Source organism: Haliotis rufescens, unplaced genomic scaffold (genome assembly GCF_023055435.1).
Source record: "Haliotis rufescens isolate VD_foot unplaced genomic scaffold, xgHalRufe1.0.p SCAF_11, whole genome shotgun sequence".
In the NCBI taxonomy this organism is placed as follows: Eukaryota; Metazoa; Mollusca; class Gastropoda; order Lepetellida; family Haliotidae; genus Haliotis; species Haliotis rufescens.
The window spans coordinates 20,846,876-20,870,991 of NW_025963791.1; the positions used below are offsets into that span (position 1 = coordinate 20,846,876).

General features: G+C 41.1%; 1 protein-coding gene across 2 annotated transcripts in view; it reads left to right on the forward strand.

The window, feature by feature from the left end:
- The window catches only part of LOC124137233, a 38,597-nt gene extending 22,245 nt beyond the window's left edge, over nt 1-16,352 (forward strand). For both annotated transcript variants that reach the window (XM_046503451.2, XM_046503450.2), the window contains 5 exons: nt 1,705-1,732; nt 2,856-2,880; nt 4,204-4,541; nt 11,917-12,416; nt 13,163-16,352. In XM_046503451.2, the coding sequence (XP_046359407.2) occupies nt 1,705-1,732; nt 2,856-2,880; nt 4,204-4,541; nt 11,917-12,416; nt 13,163-13,239 (968 nt within the window). In that variant the 3' untranslated portion in view covers nt 13,240-16,352. The remainder of the gene's footprint in view (nt 1-1,704; nt 1,733-2,855; nt 2,881-4,203; nt 4,542-11,916; nt 12,417-13,162) is intronic.
- The last annotated feature ends 7,764 nt before the right edge of the window (nt 16,353-24,116 follow it).

Sequence of the window (24,116 nt, forward strand, 5' to 3'; positions counted from 1 at the left end):
TGAGCAGGGTTTCCATCTTAAACTGGCACATACACACTTCAAAAAAGAAACCTACAGGTAGTATGTAGTTCATTGAACCTGACTACACAAAAAATCCGGCATTTAAATTGGATATATGTTATTAGAAAATGTTGGTGGCCTGATGTTCGACAAACGGTGCGTCAAAACGCAGCCATTGTTGATTTGCAATGTCTCAAACGGCATTTTTTTCACTCTTGTCAAAAAAAATGTCATGGAGGAAAACAGTAAAGCAAAATGCACGTGCAAGTTATGGCATTCGTAGCTCGTGGTAGTGGCTATAAAAAGGCAAGCATACTCCAATAACTTGTCGTTCAATTGTCAACATTTTTCAAATTCGAAAATGCCGAGACTCAACGCTGCCGATCGGAACATCGCCATAGGATGTATCTAAAGAAGGGAATCGCAGTCTTCTGTTGCACGCCACTTCAACGTCCACCACAGCACCATTTGCCGCCATTGTGACCTATCCACACAGTTCAATTCCACTGCAGACCGTCCGAGAACCGGCCGACCAAGAGTTACCACCCCTGCACAGGATCGCTACATTCGACTGTTCCACTTACGTCATCGCAATGGAGGACGCATCCCTGGTTTGAGGAGGATATATGACCAGACTGTCAGGAACTATCTTCGCGAGGCTGGAATCCGATCCAGAAGACCAGTTATCGTCCCTGTTTTGCAACAGATCCATCGATAGCGTCGCTTGCGTTGGTGCCATACCTTACAGCCTTGGAATTTGAGAAACTGGAAACGAGTGTGGTTTAGCGAAGAATCACGATTTCTTCTTCACATGCGAGATGGAAGACAATGTGTTTATCGTCGTCGAAATGAGCGTTTTACCCCACATCGTGTACGTGAATTCGACAATTTCGGTAGCGGTAGCGTCATTGTGTGGCGAGCCAAATCCTACACCACGAGATCTGACTTGGTTGTGGTTCAGGGAAATTTGATAGCATATCGCTACATGAATCCAATTCTTTAACCTCACCTTCTTCCAATCACTGACCGCCAGAGGGAGCTGTTTCATCAGGCCAACCCTCCACCGCACACAGCTCGTGTCGAGGTAGAATACCCACATAATGCCAACATCAACGTCTTGCCCTGGCCGTCGAGATCTCCAGATCTCAACCCAATCTAAGACATCTGGTATGAACTCGCTCGAAGTGTACGTCAACGTCAGAACACGCCGCAGACGCTCCCACAACTTGCCAACGCGTTACAAGCAGAATGGCGCAGAATTTCGGAGGACAGAATTCGTACACTTATCTCGTCAGTGCCCAGGAGATGCAGAGCCGTGATTGCTGCCCGGGGCGGTCACACGAGAAACTGAGTTCAGCGCAACCTTGTGGCCTTATGTGACATGACAATGAACAGTTTTTAATGCCTTTGTACAACGACAACATGTGACTATCGAGCTCCAACATTTCATATTTGTATCCATGATATTAAATCAAATATATCGACTTTATTAGGTGCAATACATTTACTAAACATCTACCTGTGCGTTTCTTTTCTTGAAGAGTGTATATGACTGAACAATTACCAATGCGACGTTAATTTTAACTCACTCACTTAAAAATCCATACATTATCTGTTTATTCTGAAGCAAGGCAAACGCTGTAATGTGTACTTTCACAAGAACTTATTTCAACAAGCTGCTAATCAATGAACTTGTCGTTTCAGGTTTCCGAAATCAAAGGGTGCCGTTGTGGTAAGTTTAATAAATTTCAGTTTACACATTACCGAGGGTATTGGTACGGCTTTCCCAACAACTGGCTATGTGGAGTTATGTCCCTTACTCGTGCCAGAATTCGCTGTTCAAATATGATCACGTTAAGCTGACATCCTTTCTATTACATAACAGAAATACTTCACTGAAATATATTAATCAGTTGGTGGTTTGTATTTGATAACTCTCATTCTACTTTCACTATGTCATACACACATTTCGAACTAGGAGCAAACAAACTACTTGTCAGTTATCGATAAAATCAACCTTGGCTGAACGCCAGATAGTCCAACGCTTCGGATATGTACTTGTGTATACGTATGCAAAGAGTTAGCGGAACAGCTACGAAGAAAACATGTGTTTGGTATAAAATATCGTAGTACGAAGAGAACGTATTATTCAGCACGGCAGACAACACACCAGATGCCAACAACACAAATACTCACAGATTTTGATGATGATTATTATTACTGAACGCCGCAGTAAACATCATATTACACGTAAGGTTAAAGGATCGCTTGTAATAACTTTTAGATATTTGCAAATGTGTATTTAACTTTTCAATACTGACTGGTCAGTTGAAGCGATATGATGTCTCAATAGTTCATTGTTCAGACGACCCGCGAAGATCCGGGTCAGAATAGGTCTTCAGCAAGCCATGCTTGTCGTAACAGGCGACTATGCTTGTCGTAAGAGGCGATAAACGGGATCGGGGGGTCAGGATCGCTGACTTGGTTGATGCAATTGCGAGGATCGATGGTCATGATGTCAATCACTGGATTGTCTGGTTCTGATTCGATTATTTATATAGCTGGAATAGTGCTTAGTGCGGTGTTAAATAACAAACAAACAATGTTGAGACAATACGATATGAGGTCATCCACAGTTCGTGACATCACAAACTGATAAATTGATAGAATCACCCGCGTGGCTTTGATATCAGATATATCAACTCAAGTCGAGTGAATTAGCAAAACTCCTGGGCTTACCTCATTGGTTATTCTCTAAGTAATCAGTACTCGTATACCTTATCACCTGGCATGTCTTCCCTTGGTGTATATGTAACCATGACCGACACGTTACAGTCTGTTTACTCATGTTTCAGGGCGCAGAAAAGTCAAGGAGAAGCGGTACGTACCCATCTGTCCTTAAATGGAGTATTTTAGAATTCGAAACTATTTCAACCTATAAAGATTATCGGGTTATTTACACAATATTATATATAATGTGTGTTTATGTAATTAAAAGGTGTGTCGTCATTTATAAGATATATTATCATCGTAATGTTCAACAGTTAATTGGGGCGGTCGGGTAGCCTAGTGGTAAAGCGTTCGCTCGTCACGCCGAAGACATGGGTACATGGGTACAATGTGAAGCCCATGTCTGGTGTCCCCCGTCGACATATTGCTGGAATATTGCTAAAAGCGGCGTAAAACCATAGTCACTCACTCACTCACACAACAGTTAATTTCGATAGTATAGATCCAAACGCATTCCCATTGAGCCTCGAATATAGGACACTAGATGTAAGTGAAGTAGATTTTGGAACTATGACTCGACCTGTAATATGACATCAGACCCAGAGCCCGGAGCCCGGAGCCCGGAGCCTTGAACACGCAAACAGTGATTAAACTATATATTCATCTGAGGATTCACACGCACCATGCAATACACTAAAACTGCTTTAGTCCGGACCCCTTTAATCAGGATTGCTGGGAACGCCACCGTCCGGATCAACGGGGGTGGCAGTGTATAGTTTACTGTGCCAAGTAGAATACAATTTAAGTCTGTGCTTTTGGTACGCCGAAAGTCGAGCCCTGTTAAGTGGTATTCCTGATGCTATGAAATTTCATCTGGTACCATTTTATGTTTATTCATTTTTTATTCATTTTTACAACGAATGACTTATTATTTAGCCCTAGGCTAACGACCATGCATGATCATGCATTGTATGTGGAAATCCCAGTCTAATCTACGTGTACCAGCTGTGTACGCTGGTATGACTGAAGAGTTCTTCAACTGGATGCCACGATAAATATAATAGTATTCTGGATGCTTAGAGAAGGGTGGTTATAGCACCCTAGATCGTGGCAAATGTCACAACCTAAAGTTTTTCGTTTTCTGTACAAAAATATTTTGTGTTCGTTTGAGTAGGCGAACAATAAACTAACGGTTAGTCTCTGAAAATTCATAATTTTGATGGAAACAAACAACTCTATTTAAATTGAAGAGGAGCCCCATTCAGGAGGGATATTCAGACCTGAACCTGTTGAAAATCTAGACTTGCTTCATTTAGAGGTGTAGAATTACAGTATGTAGACTGGGCGGAAGGTAAATAATATGGTTAAGGGCCTGTGAGACAGACTAGCGAACAGAATGCATGTATGCTACTTGTTAATAGACATGGAGGCGGTATTATGATTGACATGTTGTGATATGCGATGTACTTCCAGTATGCAACGATGACCCTTGGTGAAGAAAGTCCAACAGCGTCAGCTAACAAAGTGCCGCGAAATGGTAATAGTGAACGAGTGCCAGGGAACACAGAAAAAGAATTTACATTCAGTGAAACAAGAAGTTCCCGCACTGAAGACGTGGTCATTCCCTCCCCGGACGAGACTCGCAGAGAGTATTTGTTTACGAAAGAAGAAGACCCGCCAAAACTGCCGTCTGCTCGGCAACCAGCCAATCAGGTACCTCATCCAACATCGGGAAATGACGCAGATTTTGAACCAGCCAATGAATGGGGGCGAGACTCGTTACATGCGAGACAAAGGAAGCCGACTGACGGGTCAGTGCCGAATTTACCTCCCCCTGATTATGATTTAGATTAGTGACATTGTCATTTATTCATTATTTAAAAAGAGGCATCGAATTTCGAGAAAGTTGCAGTTGCAGTTAGAGTTAAATATTCATCTATTACTCCAAGGAAACCATTGTTTTAATTTACATAAACAGCAACAGACTAAGTTTACAACAACTTGGAAAATAATATTTATATTTACACCGAAATACACAAGTATTTACACTAAGATTTCGATCTTTCGACATCCAAGTAAAACGGAATTACCAATATGAAATTTAAACTTGTTTATGCATGACAATTTTGATCCGGAGACTCGAGTATCATGAAGAGGTTCAGTTGCATCCATGACATATGTCGGTATATGGCTGAAATAATGCCGATGTGACGTTAAATTTGAACTCACTCATGACATATTCAGAATAAAACTACCAAGGTCCACTTTCGTCAGCGTCACTAGTCTACTTTGACGTACCATGTGTATCTCCTTTGTTACCCCCACGCCTATATGCCTCTGTTGTAGCGTGCATGATGTTATTGTATGCCCGAATCAATGTTGTATCTACAAAGGCGCATTGTAGTCTGCAGACTGTGTTTAATGCTAAGTTGAGAAGGGGTGCGTTTACATATAATATTTATTATGAAGACATTATGGACCTGGTAACACTGTAACCGTGAGTGAATATTGTTTTAAGTGACACGTGAGTATTCGAGCTATATTGTCGCGGCCTGTAAATTATCACACCTTGACCTGGCAAACCAGTGGTTGATAACATGAGCATCGAATCATGCCGTTTGGGTACGAAGGCATAACACGAATAACGAACGAATAACACGTTGTAAAATCACAACCCTCAGAATGGGCATTTGGGTAGCCTAATGGTTAAAGCGTTCGCTCGTCATGCCGAAGACTCGGGTTTGATTCCCGACATGGGTACAATGTGTGAAGCCCATTTCTGGTGTCCCCCGCCGTGATTTTGGTGGAATATTGCTAAAAGCGGCGTAAAATCGAAGTCACACACTCACTCACAACCCTCAGTTCAGTCAGTTCATAAACCAAGCAGGGTGTACTGGGGTCCCACGGGGGATATCACCGAAACAACGAAACGTTTGAAAATTGAGTCATAGTTAAGGTAGACACAATGGGCCTTTGTTTATATTGACTCTGTCTCTGCATTGCACAATGCCTCTTCTGTTAAACTGTGAACGTAGCAACTCAATATATTGCATCAATAGCCTTGACCTATCACATTTTGTCTATCAAGTATTTCAAAATTAAAATAACAAGCCTAACCAAGTTTGTTTGATCTGTTAACCGTAAATCATTTTATGAAAAAATCACCTCACCCTATTTTTTTGAAAGATACGTTTGTTATGAAACATGTTCTCAAGTTGACTGTCATATCACATCTTTTCGACCCTGCTTCATGGCGAAGGGAAATATTTGGCAAGAGTGTGAAAAGGATGGCAGGCCGGCAATAGTTAAACTACTTTCACAGTAACATGCATGCTACTTAACATGTATAATTGTTATATCATTTATATCCGTGGCTTTTAGGGGCCGCCATTTCATCTTCATTGGAGGCCAGAATATAAATAATAAAAAAAAAAAAAAAAAAAAAAAAAAATAATAATAATAATAATAATACCTTATGATGAACCTATTATTATTGTTATTATTATTATTATTATTATCCTCCGGAAGATGAAATGGTCGGTTGCTTTCGGTGTATCAAATAATATCGTAACCCTAATGCCAGATATGCTTGTCGCATTTATTTTGGAAATATCTGTTTTATTACGTTCTGCCAAGCGTTAATGTAAAGTGTTTGTTTTAGTCACAAGTGCCATGATGTCAGCCACATGGGTCTGTTATAAGTACTGACCAGTCATTGTTCCTCAATGTTTCACTGAAAAGAACAGAATATATTATTTCATCATGACCCCTTTGTGACCCCTCGGGGCTTTCGAGTGAGAAAGTCAAGGTTGGTACTTTCCTTTTAAATATTTCAATGCTATGCATTTCAAAATACGCTGAGGTAAGTTATGCGTTCATACAAAAAGGACATTGTTTGGACCCAGGGCGTACATGGCCACATGTACTGTAGAGAACCTGTTCTCGTTCTCACCCAATCATCTTGGTGGTATAGACTGACATGGGTCGCCAACTGGTCTTAGCGCCGCGATTCGCAGTGCAAACTTCCGCCCCTTAGACGTGTCAGGATCCGATGCTTGTTGATGCAAATCCAGACTTTTTCCCGATATGATCCTTGGCTTGTCAGAACCGTATCCGTTCTCGTTCTCAGCTTAATGGGGTTGGATAGTTTATCACTTTGGTGATGCCCGCCAAGGATCATAATCGGGCCGATCCTGAATTTGAGCCAACAAAAGCAGAGCCTTGGCAACGTTCCTCAAAGCTACAATAACGTTACAATTGTCGTAATTCACATACCATGGGCCCCGACAGCAAGGGACGCAACTCACAACTATTTGCAGCGTCTCCGATGATACCTTATATAGATTGGATTAGTAAGGCGCTGTGCTTGTACCAAGACTATTGTACATGTCTAAATGAACGGAAATAGGATCGTCATTGATCGTAATTTTCTGACTGAAAGGGTCCATGTCTCTCTCTTACGTCTTGTCTGCCACTGCTTCACTCGCAACTACTTAATAATCCACTTCACGCACAATAACCTTATAACTACGACAGTTTTGTGCATGCGGGCCTCGGATATTACGACGAATTATTTTCTTTCCAGCAGCGAGGAGACACATGTGCCGTTACCAGAGTCTGAATATGTACCTAAGTTGGAATTTCTCAAATACAGAGCTTTACAAAACCCCATCCTATCAGTGCGGCCTAGATGAGTGGGGCACAGTAGCACCCGTTAAAGCGAATACATATTCAGTGGAACCCTTATATACCGGACACCCCGCTTACCAGACTAATACTGCTGGGGTCGCCTATAAATGATTAAAGAGATAGAAATACGTGTCATATTTGGTTAATCCGGAAACCTGTAATCCGGGCGATTTCAATGGGAACTATGGTGTCCGGATTAAAGAGGTTACTCTGCATATCAAATAATACTAGTACTGCTGGGGTTGTCTGTAAATGATTAAAGGTAGACAATACGTACCATGTACATGTATGTTAATCGGGAATTTTCTTGGAATTTAACGGGGCACATATACACGTATACCACATTGTTGGCATTGTCTTAATAAATAGGTATGGCGATATTTCCATGATATTTTGAATAATTTGTGTCACCAGTTTAGGCATCCTTGCATATTCAGTGATTATCATATCGCCATTCTATTATGATAAATAATAACACGGAGATACACTAACAAGGTGATACACTCGGTGATACAGTTAGTTTGAAATATTTAAAATCCAAAACTTTCAAGGATAGTATAGTTCTGGTGAACTTTGAGTTTCAAATTATCAAACTGGCATTACATGATAGATCAAAATATTTTACCATTTATCTCTTTGATATCTATTTATCAGTTTATTCGATTCTTCGTTCCTTCCTGTTAACATGAATTAATGATGAATTGATGTTTAGCAATATACGCATTTATGTGTCAAGAATGTATTCAAACAATGTCTTGATATATAAATATGATGTAGATATTGTGCCAATTTCTCTGTTAATTTTGATAATTTATTGCGGCAATTTTGTTTGTTTCGTGTCATGTAAAAGCATGCAAACATACACACTATGATTATAATAAAACATAGTTCGGTGCGGCTTAAAACAAGAAGTGAAAAGACAAATAACATTTCAAGCCCTAGTCTTTCATGAATTGTACGCGAATTTACATGTGTTGTAACATCATCAGACAGTGTCTGTTTCACTGCACTGGAGATTATCATAATGATTATCATATAATTATTATCATTATCATAATGAATATTATTTTTCTTTTATTTATTTAATGGTTGCGATAATCACGATGTCCCAAGATGTTGTTATAGCTGAAGTAACTAATTAATTCTTTATCAATTATTTGTAAACATGAAGTCGGAGGTATAGTGTCTGTTCGCGAGATGATGTATGAATAAGACAGGCAGTTATTTATTTGCCAAAACTGTGTAGAACCATTCATAACTACATGTGGCATCATCGAAAGATGCATAACCATGGCAACGCGGTAGTCAGCTTGTGTTACCACCTAGCATTATGTGTATTTATGTTTTTATTATTGCACATATATTTATTTTCTAGTAGCCCATCAGTGTATTATATTTAATTTATAGACTTTGCATTTATGTATGCCTCACTTACTCGCTTCAATAAAACTAATTGATTTAACATCCGTTCATGTTTTTTGTTGCTTTTTATTGCATGTTCATGTATATCCAAGCGCTTTACTGCACAGTCACACTTACCTAGCTCCTTCAGCTGAAAAGCGGAGGTCATTATCTTCTTAAATTAAGTTGCACGCTTTTGCTTGAAGACACACGTGTATGAAAGTCTGTCTAACATGTCAACAGCGTACATATACCTGAAAACAATTTTTAAGAATGGTGTTTTTTGTCTTTTGTACCATTCAATAACAGCTTTTACTAAACAGGCTTGCTAAGTTATAGTAGGGCACTGAGACTTTCGCATTGCGATCTTAGCGCCAGGGTTTGTCGGACTTCCACACGGAAACCGAGACTATTAGGACACGTGTAGTGCTAAGATCGCTTTGTGGAAGAGGTCGACTAGTTTCTCGGAAGACTTAACTACATGGATGTCGGATGGGCAAAGGGTGCTCGGCCTGCGATTAGAGGAAACCATCTTGAAAGTAGTTCCATTCACGTGGCTGTCGTATTTGACAACCATTCATTGATAATGACGCGCTGTAAATGTTGAATATGTTTTAATTTGTTCTTTTTCTCATAATCAAAGTATAAACATGATTCCTTGTAAGACTACATTTGACATGAACTACATGCGGCCTCATCTGGCGGTGATCAGTGAGATTATGTGAAATCACTACTCAAACAGTTCCTGGGTGTGATGTAGATTGCGCAATAGTTATATTCAGGTATATCACGACGAGTCAGCTTAATAGAGGATGAAAGCTCGAAATGATGCAGGTTTAACCACATGAAACACACGAGCGCGAATAACGGTGCTGCCCACGAGCGCGAGTAACGGTGCTGACAACCACGAATTATATTCGGGTCGGTTGTGTGATTCGACACCCTAATCACAGGATTCTGGCGCACCTAACGGACAGAAATTGACGACTGGGTCAACCTTGTCACCAGGTCGCGGAATAGGCCGAGTGGATCCGAGTGAACTGAGTAGACCCACTAGCACATTTCGGCCCAGTGGTGACTTAGCATCACACCACTGCTACAGGCTAATTTGCATATCACGTGACCGGACTTTCTCTTGTTCGTAAACAAACGCGATTATTCTGAAATCAAAACAGACTGGCCTCATGCAAGTCTTTCGGAGAGCTTTACATCTTTCAGTATAATTATATAGATATGCTACTACAACTGCGACAGTGAGGTGCATGACAATATATCTCTGTATGCATTAACGTGGTCGTATAGCCAGCTCTCCGTTGGGCTTCGATGACAGCACGTGGAGCCGTACAACCAATGTAAACAAAGGATAACTACGCAAAGGAAATAGTTTTTCACGTTTTAGGGTATTTTCTACAATAAAAGTAAACCATCCCATGACATATGTTTATCTAAATGAGTACACACGTCAAAAATGAAACATATTTAAATCATATGCATTATTTTGAATGTACTATGTAAGGTGTGACGAATCGTCGCATGGCGCTGGCCTGTGGCAGAGGTACTATGCAGGCCGCATCGATTTCTGGAAAGGGGAGTGAGCCAGTAAGTGACGAATGTATATTAACTGTAATCGCCTGGCTGGATTAGTGTATTATTGTACTCGGACGACTTCCACTCCGCATTATTTATTATAGATCAGGAATCTGAAGATATGGGAATAATAACGATGTTAATTTCTTTCACTTTCAAACATCCCTCAAGAAGTTCTGAGACAAACGACTTTTCAAAAATGGGGTTGCTTGGTAGTAAAAAGATAATAATTACTATGTGTTAAAATAAGCGATTGTTTTTCTCGCCCTACTAAAGACGATGTGTGATAAAAACGTCATCAAAGCTCACTAACTCACTTCTATGGATAATTAAACATTTCATAAAGGCCAGCTCTTCTTTGCGAAAATAATTAATTATTGGAAACGTAAAACACCTAATTATGGACCACCGTCATATAGCTGGAATACTGCTGAGTGCGGCGTTAAACTACGAACAAACAAAACTTAATGACGTCAGGGGTATAACGACAAGCAATAACCAAGGTACACGAAACACTCATAAAATCTCCCATTTTGTCAACTTCCCCACTGCAAGATTGATTGTAAACTTGTTTTCGGCAGAAACTATCGATCATGTCCTACATATGTTGTTTGTTTTGATAAGGGTTCAAACAACCATTTAGTTTACAGTTTACAGCTAACATACATTTAAAGGAGACCAGAGGTTTCAAAATATGTAATTTATAAAGTTAATATTTGAACTGCATTTGCATTAAGATGCAGCAAATATAAAATGATGACGATGATGATGATGATGATGATGATGATACTGAGTACAACTCACTAGTGGTTGTGAAATGTCTGAGATATTGCCTGCTAAAACAGCAAATCACTTTGTCTCCCAGAATCTTCACACCCTTTCCTTTGGTGGGGATCCTATAAAGTAAGTACACGTAGTGTAAAATATATTGTTAATGTATCTGCCTTGTTTGTTTGGCCATATAACTTCTTTTTTTTATGATTTAATCTTACCACACATGAATACATCTTTGTTGCTTTGATAATAAGCCTTGTTAATGAGTATAATTCTTATGTGTGTAAGTGTGTGTGTTTTTTATAGCAATATTCAAGCAACATCACGGCGGGCGAGACCAGATACGGGCTTTACACATTGTACATGTGGGGAATCGAACCCGGTTTTCGGCGTGACGAGCGAACGCTTTAACTACTAGGCTACCCCAGCGCCCATAATAATTCTTTTGTAGAAATGAATAATATGCTGACGCACTAAATATCACACCGAATAACATAACTGGGGTCGATAATCATCCGCGGTTACCCAGTGTATCATATCTCCATTTTATTATGATATATACCCCCGACACATCGCCATCTTAGCTTCCTTCTGAGGTATTGACCATGATAGAATATAATACACTGGATAACCGATGAGGTTCAATGTGTGGAGCCCCTTTAGTGCCCCCACCTGTTATGAGGCTAACAGTGACCTAAACTCCTAATCAGTCTCCTATATGTTTTGTTCTTACAGGTATTTACCAGAGCGACTCCTTCCAGTCGTGTCAGGACATCACACCAAAGCTCCTCACAGGGTATACACTCCGCCGATAGAGCGTGATGAGGCAGTGTACATCACAAGTAGCGTCCCGCATCCCGTCTCTAACGACAACATTCACCCCATCAGCCATCAGCCACCACAACATTATTACTTCACCGACGACGTGTACACCGTCAGCTCCAAAGTCAGTGATAGAGGCAAATACGTTGATCAACCGTCCTCTGGCTATCCCGGTGTGGCCACGTTTGCTCCGTCAGTAAGTTCCCCGGATGTGAACCAAAACCCGCCCAATTTTCGTGGCAGCTTCCCGGAACCATTGGACACTGTAACTGATCCATCTGTTATGTGGCCACCCCCGGACCCCAGAGCAAGTGGCGTAGGGCCATCTCAGCCGAACATGTTCACTCTTCAGGAAGAATATCAAAATGAGGCTGAGAGAGGTTTGAGGGAAAGTCACACTTTTGACCGTAGAGGTAGGTTGAACCAACTCGCTGATACGTTGTCAGGGCATTTTTCTGAAATTTGAAATAATGATTTTTCACAATACATCTAATATTGAATAATCATAAATATGCCTCTGTTCACAATAATACTACCGTCACACTTTGGAAACTCACTTTTTTCATGACCTATATATTTGTGTATTATCTCCCAGTAATACGATGCTTCTAAAATGCCCTTTAGAGTGTTTCGGTGTCGAATAAGTGAAAATTCGTCGTAAATATTAAGGTAGTAAAATTAAATTTGCATTATAATATGGTCAGTAAAACAAAGGAGAAGGAGAACCTTTTCGTAAAGGTTGTTTTACAACCCTAAACTATGTTTGAATTAAAGCTCAGCACTCAAGCCCTCATTTATTGACGTCACCTATTGGCAGATTCTCGAAATTAAAAAAAAAAACACCTGATATTTTGATTCATATCTAGAGTGGAACGTGATACAATGAAATCGTTATCCTGTAAACTGTTCCTTCTTTGTGCTCCATATTTAATGTGTGGGGACGGAATCTTTTCTATTCTATTTTTGCCGGCTGCCATGTTGGGAGTCCCCATTTATCTCAATGTGTTCACGCTTGGTGGGTCATACATGTCATACTTGAGATTTATTTTCTCATATGAAATACACATAACGTATTCTTCTTTTAGGAATCATTCACATAATACACAAAAACTGTCATCAATATTTTCTAATCCTTATTTTATTTTTTCTCTCATTTCAGTTATTAAGTCAAAACGAAGACCTTCATGGTTACGAAATGCCGGGGCGTTGTTTTCAAGAGCGAAGAGAAATAAATAATCGGCCGTATGTTTAACATACAATGGTGGAGAGGGTGTCTTTCCTTTGTAATGCTATGTAATCAGCATGTGCTATCGGTATCCATCACAGGTAAACTACGTAATTCCCAAGGGTTAATGAACAGCCCTGTGTTTCGTTATTCTCGATGATTTTTCGTTGGTCACTTGATGTGATTCACGAAAGTGGTATTCAGACACATATGACCTGCGTCACTCCAGGCTTTCCTCCCACATTTTTCTGACGCGTACTGTATAACTGATTACTTTTAAGCAATTTAACATTCTAACACCAGTTTGCAGATTACTCGATTCTGATTGGTCAATTTAAGGTATCAAATCACAGTAACCACCTCTGATTGAAACAGCCGTTTTGACGGCCGCATCACCGTCGAAGTACTTCTTTCTCAGTTCTTGTCGGTAGGTACTTTTAAATAATGACATGTACAATTATCAGTGACAGACCTGTACGGTTACTTCAGTATTTAAGTATGTGCGACAATAGATTTCGGGCAGAAAATAATAGTGACGCTGGTGCAGAGCTAAACCTTGCGAGCTTGCTTCATTTTCGTTTTGGGTGCCTACTTTATTTTGGCGTATGAAGCAGCTGTGCTACACATTTTCAATGTCTGGCTGAATGTGTACAACACAGACACCCATAAATTGTTTATAGGCTCCTATCGGTGTTTCCTCACGTCCATAATTTGTTAATAGGCAGTTATCAGTGTTTCCTGAATTCATATTAAAATCCCACTCAAAACAGTGGACTCAACCAATGCCCCTTCACTCAGTGTCTTCCTAAGCACCAAAGAGTTCTCGTTAAATTTTGCCATGGTAGAATGGAACTTTACCTACTTTGTTTTGAAATATTTGAAACCTAGCGCTAAAGCGCCAGTAATGTTCAGAGGTATCTAATCTACAATAAGGCGACCTAAAATTTCATAAATGTCAATGTCTTTGGTACACATGACAACAGCACTGTGAACATACATGTACAAAGGATCCTTGGCTATAAATAACCTTTGACTGTCCCTTATTACCGTAAATGAATTCGTTGAAGTATCTTCGTTTGTAGAGTGCATAATATATCTCGCTTGCATAATTTATCAATGTGTCGATTCTGCAATGTATGTTTAATCCACTGGCTTCTAATTACCAACATATGATATAAGGTATGTACATAGAGTATTGATGACTGTTCTCTCAGTTGTAACTGTTCTATCTTCTCAGTAGTTATGGTGTAACGATTGCTAAGACAATCGATGCAATTCGATTGGTTATTACCTGATGACGATACATCAATGTTTAGTTAAAACATCAATAGTTTACATCGAAACAGTTATACATTATCTTTTCTGGTAGATTCATAATAAACAAATGCTGATATGTATTCACAATTAATGTTGTTTTTTACCCAAAGACATTTTCTTTGAAGAGACAATATCTAATCTGAATGAACTACCACTGCAATTGTCAATCTGTCGCAACACTCATCCCCTGTGGATATGGTTTTATGGTAACAATTACAAATCTCAAAGATAAAAAAAATATAATTTCTCAAATCATTGACCATAATTCAAATCAAACCTGGTCGATACAACAGCTCTGACAATTGTGTGTTTTACCGTATTGGTTGAAAGCTGTGCAGGGAATAAACTCTCGGGTAAAAGAAAGTTTACACTCATGTCTGATGGTGGCTAAAAATGAAAAAAACGAGAAACGGTTATTCGATGGTGACGTATTTGATTTTGACATTACAGTTGTGTTTTAGACCTTGAGTTAAAAAATCCAAATCCAATTTTCAAGTGTATACTTCCTTTTGCCCGGCATTTTAAATTGATTGTCTTTTCATGATGATCAATAACAGCACCATATCTTACACTATTATAATACAGAACCACATGGATTTGGAATTATCCTATTATCGGCGTCTCCGTGAATCAAACTTTTGTAAAGACACCTACCGGGGCTGATTGAGCCATCATAGCGGGAATAGCGTGATAGTGTAATCATTTGTTGTGGATGTCATAGAGGTATGCCGCCAAATCTTTAGTCAACTGAGCAAATTCTTTCGCTGTGATAAGCCAGTAAAATAAGCAGATATCTGGACCTTTGGAAAATGGACAAACTTGAGGAACGTGCAAGGCTTGGAACTTATCAATCAACGTAAGCCTAATCGTCTGAAAGGTGGGGTCTCGCGCAGTTTGGATTGATTTTAATATGAATTTACGTATATTTGACTTTTGGAAATGAGGGGTATGTAGTGTGTTGAAATACTCAATGAATAATTTTATTTCCAATTCATATAGGCCGCAGGCCTTTGTGTACAAAAGTTGAGTACAGAAGGGTTTTAAACATTCAGTTTCGTATTTCTTACTTCATTTGCATAATATAGATATTTTGCTAGATTTGTAGTAATGTATGTATCTGGTGATTTCAGAAGCATATTAAATTTATGAACGTTAGGATGACAACAGATCTTTGCTTTGAGATAAAGTTGCCGTAACTTGACATGCGATGGACAAATAAGCAGGAAGTGGTACTCGGTTTCAACACAGTCTAATTTACAAAGTTTGCATTTTCTTAAATTTCTTGGGATTTTATAATGACGTCCATTCTCAATTTCCAAAGTATGACAACTCAGTCTGAATCTCGTGAGGGTTGTTTTCATATTTTGCGAATTAAGAATGACAAATAAGGTTCACATTTAACATAAGTTTTAAAACCAGCATAATATGCCATTTATGAACTTGCAAGAAGTTCGCTATGCCAGATCTGCTGAAAATTGTCTTTCAAACGTTGTTTAAACATATTAAGAAAAATCTTTCGGTTTCCATACATTTGGAACCTCCATACATCTCCGAACACAACTTTACAAAGACAATAGTGGAAATATTAGTGTTGAAATACTACGATTTAATCCTATTTTACCTGGTGCTAAATCAATCAATCACTAGCTAGCTAAATAGCTTTTACTGGTTTATACTTAGTAATAAGTATCTTCTGTATGCCGTATATCACCTATTTTATGATTTGCAAATATATATATATATGTACCTTAGAGTAAAATTGTACTTCATGCAAACAAAAGGAACTAATAAAATGTTTTAATAATCACCGTTTTTATATGCTTTTTTATATCCTCGAACGTTTATAGTCAAACAGTTTATAACACAATTTATTGCCGTCTTGTATCTGTACTGTGTGGTACAATAATGACATATATTGTGTTGTGTGCGGCGAGTGTGACGAAGTTGATGAAGTCCCCAATTATTTGTTCCCACATTCACAGGTCAACTGCTAGTATATTATGCTACATGTATGTAGATTTCATAGACGAAGCGCGAATACGTTCTGGACTTAACATGGACTTATTAGATGAATACAGATATGCAGAGGCAATTTAACATCAACTATCCGGGGTAAAAGTTCATAACGTCTATGCTGAAGCAGCTCTCCACCAGCCAACGACCACCGATGCCCATGCCGTCAGTGTTTCCCATCCACGCCGCTACCACGGGACGTTGTGGCTATTATTGTCTTGACCGCTGTGCTGAAGCAGCTCTCCACCAGTCAACGACCACCGATTCCCATGCCGTCATTGTTTCCCATCCACGCCGCTACCACGGGGACGTTGTGGCTACTATTGTCTTGACCGCTGTGCTGAAGCAGCTCTCCACCAGTCAACGACCACCGATACCCATGCCGTCAGTGTTTCCCATCCACTGTCGCCACCACGTGGACGCTGTGGCTATTATTGTCTTGACCGCTGTGCTGAAGCAGCTCTCCACCAGTCAACGACAACCGATACCCATGCCTTCAGTGTTTCCAATCCACGGGGACGTTGTGGCTATTATTGTCTTCACCGCAGTGCTGAAGCAGCTCTCCACCAGTCAACGACCACCGATACCCATGCCTTCAGTGTTTCCCATCCACTGTCGCTACCACGGGGACGTTGTGGCTACTATTGTCTTGACCGCTGTGCTGAAGCAGCTCTCCACCGGTCAACGACCACCGATGCCCATGCCGTCAGTGTTTCCCATCCACTGTCGCTACCACGGGGACGTTGTGGCTATTATTGTCTTGACCGCTGTGCTGAAGCAGCTCTCCACCGGTCAACGACCACCGATGCCCATGCCGTCAGTGTTTCCCATCCACTGTCGCTACCACGGGGACGTTGTGGCTATTATTGTCTTGACCGCTGTGCTGAAGCAGCTCTCCACCGGTCAACGACCACCGATGCCCATGCCTTCAGTGTTTCCCATCCACTGTCGCTACCACGGGGACGTTGTGGCTACTATTGTCTTGACCGCTGTGCTGAAGCAGCTCTCCACCGGTCAACGACCACCGATGCCCATGCCGTCAGTGTTTCCCATCCACTGTCGCTACCACGGGGACGTTGTGGCTACTATTGTCTTGACCGCTGTGCTGAAGCAGCTCTCCACCGGTCAACGACCACCGATGCCCATGCCGTCAGTGTTTCCCATCCACTGTTGCTACCACGGGGACGTTGTGGCTACTATTGTCTTGACCGCTGTCCTGAAGCAGCTCTCCACCGGTCAACGACCACCGATGCCCATGCCGTCAGTGTTTCCCATCCACTGTCGCTACCACGGGGACGTTGTGGCTACTATTGTCTTGACCGCTGTGCTGAAGCAGCTCTCCACCAGTCAACGACAACCGATACCCATGCCGTCAGTGTTTCCCATCCACTGTCGCCACCACGTGGACGCTGTGGCTATTATTGTCTTGACCGTTGTCCTGTAGAAGAATTGGACCGGGTGGTGCCGCCTTCGTATATAAGTTGTGGGGGAGTCCATGACGAATGTTGCAGCAGCACAGCAGATTCGCTCATTATGACTTAAATCTTTGCGTTGGAGGTGACGCCTCGTCAGAGGAGAATGGAACATCGACTTACTACGATTTATATATTTAAATCGAACACGCCTGTAACAAACTGGCTGAAGTAACGAACTTATATTTTGTCCCGACCGTATACATGTATATGCTGTATGTATGCTTACAACGGACTACGGTTATAACGAACAAATATTAGTGGTCCCTTTGAGTTCGTTATAACCGTATTTTACTGTATATGAATCTGTTGAGAGACTTTCACTTTGAACGTCGTGAAAAGCATATCGGTGATTTATAACAGACCATTGACCATTGATTTAAAACAGGATTCCTAACTATCCGTACAACTCTCATTCACACGTAAAGGTGATGTTTCTCGTGGTCTTTGGGTCAATGATAAAATCACCCACAGATCCGTTAGTGATGCATTGGCCACCGATCGTCAAGTTCACAAACTGCCAGTCAAGTATACGTCCCCCACGAGATGTACCGGAGATAACGTTATGGATCGGGTCGTGGGTAGGTTGAGACTCCACTGACAAATTGATTACTGTAATGTTTGAGATGGTCCCCTCCGCTGCCGGATCCATGTCGTAATTGACAATTCTTGGACATGATCCTTCCACCCGAATGTTTTCAAACCGCATGTCGCTAACGTCAAAATGGCGAGCATTACCAAACGTGTCAAAGACGGCGTCGTTTCCTGATATACTTTTACACACGTTTTTGAACTTGCACCAGTCGGTGTGGATGATGTCCATGTCGACCATGCTGACGTTGCGAACAGTCAACGTCTTCCATCCTGTCTGAAGCGTGCCTCCGTTCTGTATCTGCCACTGCACGCAACGTCGTACCGTCATATTGCTCATATGGATCTGAAAATTATATTCGAGTAAATACAGGCCTCACATTTTACATAAAAAATAAATAAATAGAAATTATTCGCTTGACATTCTAATTGTTCTTTCGGAAAAAAACATATCCTGTCTATGGTTAATTTTTTTTATTACGGTCAGCAATAGCGAAAATGAAATAATTTGTTTTAGAGAATACCTACAACGAGAAGAAATTGTTCTAGATGTCCTGATAAAAATGGCTTCTCACACAGTGAGTGAGTGAGTTGGGTTTAACGCCGCTTTTAACTGTATTCCAGTTATATCACGGCGTCTCAGCTTAAGGTGGGAGGAAAGCCCGAAGTGATGCAGGTCTCAGACGTTTACCACTTCGGTGAAACCCACGAGCACGGGTATGGTGCTGACAAACCTAGAAACATAATCGGGGCGAACCGGGATTCGAACCCACAATCATAGGTTTCTGGCGTGCCCAAGGGACGCAACTCTGCACAGCGAATCGCGGCGCCTTAGACGACTGGGCCACCCGTGCCCCCGGCTTCTCACAGACATAATGGAGCAGTGACAGTCGACAGTCTTTTACAAAAATTACCCACCGAAATATGAAATGGTCGTGCCTTAAGATTACTCCTACTTATTTTTTTATTGCTGTACCTTAATGTTAGCATCATCTGCTATAATGAAGCTGTCCTCCACCAGTCCACCAACCCCAACCCCGATACCATCCGTATTGCCCATCCATGCCGCGACCATGCGCACGTTGCGGACAACGTTGTCGTTACCATTGGCTAGGAAGAAGAATTTAGCCGGGTCGGCGATCGTTACACCTTTCGTAAACGTTTCTGGACGAGGTCATGAAGTTCTCAGTACATTGGCCTATTCTTTCATCGTGACGGACAAAGTTCTCGTCAGAGATGACGCCACGGCCGTGCATTCTGACGTCGCCTTGCGGCAGTTGAAACCCTCCCCTGATGTACGCCCCGGGGGCGATATACACCTGACGGATCTCTGGACCAACTGTCAATGATGTTGAGAAGTTGTGGATCCCTGGCCCATAATACAAGACATCGGGGTCAGACGGGGATGGAACATCGACTTCTGGAGGGTCGGCGAAGACGAAGAGTTGTCGGTGATTTCCCGGACACCAAGGCCGTAGTCGTAGTCAAACTATACAGACATCATCCGGGTATTATGGAGAACAGTGAACGATGTTGTGTTTGGGCTTGTCCTCTTGCACTGATAGCCATAGCTGGAGGGTCTAACAAGGCAGTTGTGGAAGTCTTTAGGGGCGTGGACCTCGACGGTGACGGGAGCGCCGGTGAAGCCGAAGGACGTCCATGACATGCTCCTCCCTGGGGCTTCGCGAGGTGGACTGCTACGGTGGTCGGAGGTGCTGATGTATACAAACAGTCTGTTGGGTTCTTGTCCGGTCTGCGTGACGTTGATCGAGAACTTGTCTGAAGGAGCAAGTCCAGGGGGTGCCGAGTAGACGATGACATCGGAACACACCACATGTAGCAGCAACACGAGAGGTCGGGCGTCCATGTCTGTCGGCTCGAGTATTCCGGATTGTGAAACAAACTATTTATACATCACACACCACTAAACTAGTTCCGCGAGCACGTGACGAACATTTTACCTTATCATGACATAGTTTGTCAACTGACCTGCCATATTGGCCATGGTGATCCAGTTCGTGTTGTTGCTTATCTACTGATGAAAAACTTGTAACACCCTTTTCATATACAATAAAACAACTCTTAATAAACCTTTCACCAAAAATATAACATACAATGCACACATTTCATTTATAACAGTAAAACGATCTTACGCCCATGACATGTTGGTTGGTTGGTCCGTTTGTTGTTACGGTTTGTCGGTTACGCCGCACTTAGAGATATTCCAGCCATATGGCGGCGGTCTGTAAATAATAGAGTCTGGACCAGACAATCCAGTGATTAATATTATAAGCATCGATCCACGCAATTGGGATTGATGCCATGCATCAACCAAGTCAGCGAGCCTGACCACCCAATCCCGTTAGTCGCGCAATCCCGACAAGCGTAGTCGCCTTTTACGGCGAGGATTGGTTGCTGAAGACCTATTCTATCCCGGATCTTCACGGGTCTCCCGGGACAAGTACTAGAATTATGCTATAACATAACACACATACATCAAATTTATATTTGAGGTGAAATGGGCTTAGCGTCGCTATCAAGATTATTTCACTTATATAGCGACGTGCATGCATGTGTGTGTCGCTGCTTGTACTAATTCGGACTTTTGTCGGTTTTATAGTGCCAGTCCACTGGAATACCATACCGTCCCAATTAAGAGACATTCGCTCCGAGTCAGCCACCGTGATTCATTCTCTTATTGACGAGTGCCAGTACCATCTTTCAACGTGTTTGGTATGGCACAGCCAGGGGTCCGAACCACAAACCTCCCGCCTGTGTAGACAACCAAGTGTAGCAATAGTAATACCGTCATGCAGTAGTGAGTTTCGGATTTTAGTGCCGCTTTTATCACTATTGAAGCAATATCAATATCAGATCTTTCTGTAGATGGGTTATATCCCTTTAATCACAATGCACTGCGGTACCGATTAATAAGGCACTCAAAACAATCATTTGTATGAAGCTGATTTTGTTAACATCAGGTAGGAGTTACATTGTTTAATATGGTTTAAGTTCATCGTCTCAGATATGTCTATGTATTCTTTTCGGTAACGCTATTTCCAGACATGCCTGCACATTTGGTCTGCCTAATTCGCGAAGCAGAGTTGGGTCCCTTAGTTTTCCCTGGATCTGCTGATCGCGAGTTCGAATCCCTGACTCGCCCGATTATAATCCTTGGTTTGTCTGCAACGTATCCGTGTTCGTGAGTTTCACTAAAGTCTGCTTTGTGCTATCCTAGAAAATATGATACAAGTCGTTCTGATATCACCATTTTAATTGATTTACCAGTTAATGATTACCCTACAAGTGCACAAAGATAATATATCCTGTCACACATGACAATGATTGCAACGCCTAGATCGAAATGGGCACCAAATGTGGAGCGAGGTGTCTCGCTCCCTCCAACCCTCCGCCCCTCCCTCCATCACTCATTCATTGACTCACTCACTCACTCGAATGACCCGTGAAGATCCGGGATAGAGTAGGTCTTCAGCAACCTATGCTCGCCTCAATAGGCGACTATGCTTGTCGTAAGGGGCGACTAACGGGATCGGGTGGTCAGGCTCGCTGACTTGGTTGATGCATATCATCGTATCCAAATTTGCATAGATCGATGCTCATGATGTCAATCACTGGATTGTATTATCCAGACTCGATTTTTTACAGACCGGCTTACATATGGCTTGAATATTGCTGAGTGTTGCGTTAAACAACAAACAAACAAAACAAAACAACACCCACTCACATTCATATAATTCGATTAGACCATTTGTTGTTTGAACATGAATATTTTCAAAGAAGCCCAACAGTACGGAAACTGCTTCAGACACCCGCAAATGTTTTCAATGAAGTCACATTAACAAACTGACGAGACAGATAACATGCAAACTTTATTATTTGTTCGTTGTACTTAACTAATTTTTAGAAATAACAAATTCCTCATACGAACTGAAAAAGTCCAACCACCATCAATATAACCCATTACTCTCCCGTCGTATGTAAACAGCCGGGCAAACGCAATGATACTCTTGAAAATTGGATTTGACCAAACAATTACAAACGTTTTCAAAACAATACTGGGCCTATGTGAGGCTCAATAAACCGTCATTTGTGTCTTTGATTCAAGACACCGATGATGGGGAAATTCCAAATCCATGTGGTTTGGCATTGTAATATTGTATAATGTGGAGCTGTAATTGGCTATCATGAAAAGACAAAAAGAAATGACACACTTAACAATTGGATTTGACCAAACAATTACAAACGTTATGCAAACGTAACTAAGCTGAAAACAGTCCCGAAACACTGCAAACTCAAGGTTCTAAACACAACTATGATACCCGTATCGAATACATCCCCGTCGAATTACCATTTCTTGCTTGTTTCATCTTTAGCCACCATCAAACACGGGTGTATACTTTGTATACATGTTATACTTGTCTTATTTTGTACTTTTGTACCGCATTTTTCTGTTGGTACTTGTAGTTGGTTGATCATTTGATCCTGAAACCACAAACGGAGTATTATATATTTGTTATAATGAAGACAACACAAGAAGTATGAACAGTTTCGACATATGACGATGGTATGATAACGTGTACTAGTTTAACACCAACTGAACGAAGCGCCATAAAATATCATCCATCGTCAACTCTTTTTACCACTTGGGTGAATGCAGTGTGGTACTGGCGACAGACCAATGATCATTATCGTGAGAATCTAAGAGTCGAACCCAGGACAAGCAACTCCTAGCTCATGATGGTAATCACTGGATTGTCTGGTCCAGACTTGATTATTTACAGACCGCCGTCATACAGCTGGAATATTACTGAATGCAGCGTTAACAACAAACAAACAAACAAAAGAACAAAACCAACACGAACACACATACACACTGTGGGCTCCCCTAAACACTCGATCACAGCAAACTTATAATTACTGTAGATTTTCTCGTGATTGTATCTGTTATTACCACTTCACAACATCTGCAGTTGGCGTACACCGGTCTATGAATATAATTATGTATATACATGTACAAACATACAGTCAACAACAAACACATCACGTGAAGCCCCGGGGTTGAACTGATCTTCAGCAATCCATGCTTGTCGTTAGAAGGGACTAATGTATCAAAATAGCGTCTATCGATTATCATGATGTCAATCAACAACTCCTAGCTCATGATGGTAATCACTGGATTGTCTGGTCCAAATTTAATTAATTACAAACCGCCGTCATATAGATGTAATATTGGTTAGTGCGTCATAAAACAACATACAAACAAATAAACAAACAAACAACAACAAATACAGCACGTGTATATTTCCCCTGATCCTCTCCCTCAGAAAGAAAGGTAGCTTCAATGGTCATTTTAATACAAATAAATGTGGCCTGTATAAACGAATATGTATCATACATTATACGTTAGTGACATGAGTGAGTGAGTGAGTTGAGTTTAACGTCGCTTTTAACAGTATTCCAGTTATATCACGGCG